Genomic DNA, 4,653 nt, shown 5'->3' with positions numbered 1-4,653 from the left:
CTGTCATAGAAATAAGTATAATTATGGAATACCATGATGTGTTATGAAGTTATAACATATTTTAATCGATAATAAAATCATTCTCAGTTGAGTTTATTTTCTGCATCCACAACTGCAGATGTCAATGTGACAATATCTTCATTTGTATCATTGGTCACAGCAACTAAATAAGACTTCTTTTGTAGTTGTTCTTAATGTGAGTCTCATCCAAAAATATTAATGGACAACAACCACGAAAAAAACCGACAAAGCACGCGTGAAAACAAATGAAAAGTCGTGTAAATCGATTATTCATTGGATCGATCTCACATTTTGCATAGCTTCCAGAATTTGTTCCTTTAATAGTGTGACAATAATATCACAACTTATCATATGACCTATTCATATTCTCAGCCTCCATGAATCTCATGTATTGCCATTTTTTTGCTCGTTCAAGCTTTGTGATATTTAAGATTCACTCCATACTCTCTCTGTATATCTTTCATGATTGTAACTGGACGATATAATGGCTCTTTCCTCAACTTTTCCTTCACCAAGTTAGATATTCAAGATGAATCAACTTTAAGATACCCTATACTCCGCAAATTGTCGTCACCACAATTATGGGCTTTATTACATTTTCTGATGTTTGATTTATGTTTAGAAACATATATTCTTCATGCATAATTTTGGTTATTTTCCACCATAAATGTTAAATTATCGAGCCTTTTGGGATTTTATTTCAACAGGGGAAAAAATAAATATTCAAATGCACACAACACCTACTTGCTTCCCTACCATAGTTTCTGAACTTTGGACACAACTACAGAAAACAAAGAGCATCACTAAAGAGACAAAGAACGTTGAAACATAAGAATCCAATAACCCACAAGATTAATTAGTTAATACATCTCACATTTCGTGCAGTAATGTACATGAGTCGGGCAATACATATACAGAGTTAGAGACGTTCTAAACCACCAATTGCAAAGAATATACATCATTTGAGGCAGCTTTGTAGTGAATAATGCCTAAATAGTCACCCACCAAACTCTGAGTCATCATCGTCCTCTTCAAACTTCCCACTTTCCTGCAGATTGTTTTTCTTGAGAGGATAAAATCACAAGTATGATATATATAGCTAGTCCAAGCGTTGTGTACCATTTGGCACGAAAACATATCTAGAGGCTTAAAATTTACCTTTCTTTTAACGAAGTCTGCCATAGCTCTATCAAATTCGGCCCGTTTCTTGGTAGCAACATCATAATAATGCACCTTTTCCTATGATAAGCACGGCGTAAATCAGTTATTGTTTTTTGTACTCGTCATATTATTCTCAGGTTGCATATTAAAAAAGCATTCGATTCCAGAATTGGTTGTTACCACAAATCAACCAGTTCATATTCTAGGAACCCTTAACATCTAAAGGATTAAAAATTCAAAAGTTAAAACCATCAATAACATGGTTACACAGGACAGTGTCCAACAAGGAAATACAGAACACAAGAAAGCACCATTCAACACTTTGACCTTTTCTAGTATTGATGATGGAAATCGAGATATAACATCATTTCTGGCAATTTCTAAGGCATTAAACTCAACATAAAGCATGGACCATAATTTAAAAAACAAAAAAACAAAAAGCATGATCATGATCATGAGTAATATTTCCCGAGTTTGAACTATAATGATCACATTTGCACAATTAAAGATGCCTAAGAAATTAAACATAAGCCTCTCTTCATCCTCACACTACTAAAGCATCAGAAGATTAATTGAAAAAAGGGAAGAAGAAAGAAAGAAATTTTTGCTTTTATTAAGATAAATATTACAAGAACAGAATGCCATAGGCATATTCCATAAAATGTTATTAGAAGAAAAAAATGTATCCAAATATAAGAAAAAGGATGAAAAATACCTCATACGTCATTGTTTTCCACTTTTGTCCACACGCCTTCCCAATCTAAAGCAAAAATTAGATGCAAAATTATATGGACGTGAAAAGAATAAAGCAATATAATCTATGACCTTCAATTAAAAAATAAGTAAAGTATTTGGTCAAATCAAGTTGCCACCCCCATACATCTCGCATTGACTTGACGTCTGGATTCTGCTCCTGATATTCCTTACGAAAATCTTCCCTGGAAAAATTATACTCATGTTAACAAAAAAAAACATGGAGCTTCGACTTTGAGTTACAATGAATCAAATACAGACTACTACAACTACCATAAATTATAATGACGAAATGCAACAAAATAAAATAAAATAAAACAAATGGGACCATAAAACTGGGTAAAGACTCGAGTCTACAAGGGCAGAACCAAAACTTAACACCTGATGTAGCTCATGCTTCCATAACCTACTTTGTTATTAAATTTGAGCTCGCAAAAATAAAATAAAGATGGACAGAAAAGGTAGCATCCTTTTATAGACAGCAAACTTTTTGTCGACACCTATATTAGAAATTTATTCCTGCATGGAAATTTCCAGCTTAATTCACGCATATCCGGAGAATAAGCTTATTTCATGCATATCAGGAGGACAAACAATCTGAAATCCTCTACTATTTCACATCACAACAGAGGCAGGATGACGAAAGTATATCTGCTCGCATTCTCTACGAGTTTCCTGAGGTTTGCTCTCAGAAAAGGAATAAAACAAATTATTGCTTTCATTGTTTCTTAAATAAAATTCACTGTAGCTATCAGATTAGTGCAGATTTTTTAACATTATTTGTGTAATTAAATATCACAAAAGATATAGCATTGTAATGCAATATCATCATATACATGCTTCTAAGAGAGATGACAATTTGAATTAAAACAATGATTAGTTAGGAGATTTGGAAATATGCTTTTAGAAAATCAAATGAAAACAAGATAATACTTTCATTTTTGTTTTTATGATGTAAAAAAACCGTTGTTTGAAAACAAAACCAAACATAGCCATAAGCTTTCGTGCACAACATGAAGTGAATGACAGTGTTTATTTGAAGCTCGACAATGGCCAAGGCCAATTTGCAGCCATTCACGCTTTCTTTTCTCTCTTTTATACCCTTTCTCGTCAGAAATGACAGGGAAACAGAGACAACGAATAATATTCTTCAAGAAACACGAACTATTAGTTACAGTTCTACCCAATATTTCCCAACAGAAATGCCTAAGCTGCCGCTAGTATACTTTGGCCATACAAACTAGAGGAAAATATGCGACCCAACAACGGAAATTACTGTTTAATTCAATCAATCCATTACTAAGATAAACCTGACCTAATGTATGAATAAATGCACGTTATAGCCATATATACAGGATATTCACAACAAAAAAAATCATACAAGAAGTAGAAGAAAGCTGTTGGCGGTTTTTTGGGCTTCATATCTTCAAACTTCGCCACCCTTTTCTTAGACTCCGTCCAATTGGCCTTTCTCGAGGACTTTTTCGTATTCTTCGATGATTTCACGGCCAGTGCCGTTCCCCTGTGATTAAAAAACATTAAGAAATTTCACGAACACTAGTTAATTCGAAAAATGGAACGCCCTGAAATAAGCTATCGAGTTTCTCCACCCGTGGTTTCGGCTTGAGGTGATTTTGGTAGAAAGAGAAGCTGAAGATGAATCACTGGAACGAGTTTTTCTTCCATTCGTCATTCCGGAGATTTGCCAACGGCCACCGGCTGGATACGGCGGCGTGGTGTTTGCGGTGACTCTTGCTGACTCTGTGAGAGGGGGCTGAATAATATGAAAGCGTGTGGTTGAAAAACAGAATTCGCCTTTCAGCGATTTTGGCATTCTTACAGGCACAGCGCCGTTGTCAGCGACTTATATAATTACTTGTCAAAATAAATTAAGATTTTTAAATAAGTTCATTTTATAAATGTCAGAATTATCATTATCAAAATAAGAAATTGTTACTAGCTTCAAAAAAAAATTTATTTTGTTGAACACTATTTTTTTTACAATTTTCATTGCAAATTTCAATCAAACATATATGAAATTAGAAAGGATTTTTGAGTAAAAACGTGGTATTTTTTTTCAGTTAGCCTCTTATAAAACGGTCTTACATATTTTTATTCGAGAAACGAGTCAACCCTACACATATTTATAATAAAAATAATATTTATTCATGAGTGATCCAAATAGAATATTCGTCACACAAAATTGATTCATGAGATCGTCTCACAAGAGTTTTTGTGTTTTTTAAAAGGTCTCAATATATGTATTTTTTATAAGAAAAAAATAGTGCTCTCATATACATTTAATATATATTTGTGAGAGATTTATTTTTTAAAAACAAAATACACAATGCGTCTATTGATGATAAATTTTTTTCTGAAAATGTCGATAGTTGCATATCATATATGTTATGTCAATCTACTCTTTAACAAATCTCATATCTTAAAAATGAGAAAAATTATAATTAATCCATTAAGCCGCATATTAATTATATAAGAGTATGTCACTTGTGGGACGGTCTCACGAATCTTTATCTGTGTGACTGGTCAACTCTACCGATATTCACAATAAGAAGTAATACTCTTAGCATAAAAAGTAATATTTTTCATTGATGACCCAAAATAAGAGATCCGTCTTACAAAATAGGACCCGTGAGCCCGTCTCATACAATTTTTTGCTATTATATAATTGTCAAACAAATTTTAATAAAATTAATCACT

The 4,653-nt window shown here is 32.9% G+C and overlaps 1 protein-coding gene across 2 annotated transcripts; it reads right to left on the bottom strand.

The window, feature by feature from the left end:
• Positions 1-842: 842 nt before the first annotated feature.
• On the bottom strand, positions 843-3,793 carry LOC142548905 (high mobility group B protein 14). 2 transcript variants are annotated; one of them, XM_075657541.1, is made up of 6 exons: positions 3,546-3,793; positions 3,317-3,457; positions 2,063-2,120; positions 1,898-1,942; positions 1,180-1,260; positions 843-1,084 (listed from the first exon to the last, which is right to left on the bottom strand). In XM_075657541.1, exons 1-6 carry the CDS (start codon positions 3,767-3,769, stop codon positions 1,019-1,021), a joined length of 615 nt encoding a protein of 204 aa, XP_075513656.1. In that variant the 5' UTR covers positions 3,770-3,793; the 3' UTR covers positions 843-1,018. The 2 variants fall into 2 exon arrangements, with proteins under 2 accessions (XP_075513656.1, XP_075513657.1); XM_075657542.1 differs by having other exon boundaries at positions 843-1,069.
• Positions 3,794-4,653: the final 860 nt, after the last annotated feature.

This window comes from Primulina tabacum, chromosome 6, assembly GCF_025594145.1.
Source record: "Primulina tabacum isolate GXHZ01 chromosome 6, ASM2559414v2, whole genome shotgun sequence".
Classification (NCBI taxonomy): Eukaryota; Viridiplantae; Streptophyta; class Magnoliopsida; order Lamiales; family Gesneriaceae; genus Primulina; species Primulina tabacum.
Note: the sequence above shows the minus strand (reverse complement) of the source record. Positions and strands in the feature narration are given on the sequence as shown.

Bases quoted from the DNA above. Each gene is read 5' to 3' on its own strand.
- LOC142548905 (XM_075657541.1), bottom strand. From the start codon at position 3,769: ATGCCAAAATCGCTGAAAGGCGAATTCTGTTTTTCAACCACACGCTTT. The intron at 3,458-3,545 runs GTGGAGAAACTC...TTTTAATCACAG, and splicing joins ACCTCAAGCCGAAACCACGG to GGGAACGGCACTGGCCGTGA. The intron at 1,261-1,897 runs GTATTTTTCATC...TGCTTATCATAG, and splicing joins GGAAAACAATGACGTATGAG to GAAAAGGTGCATTATTATGA.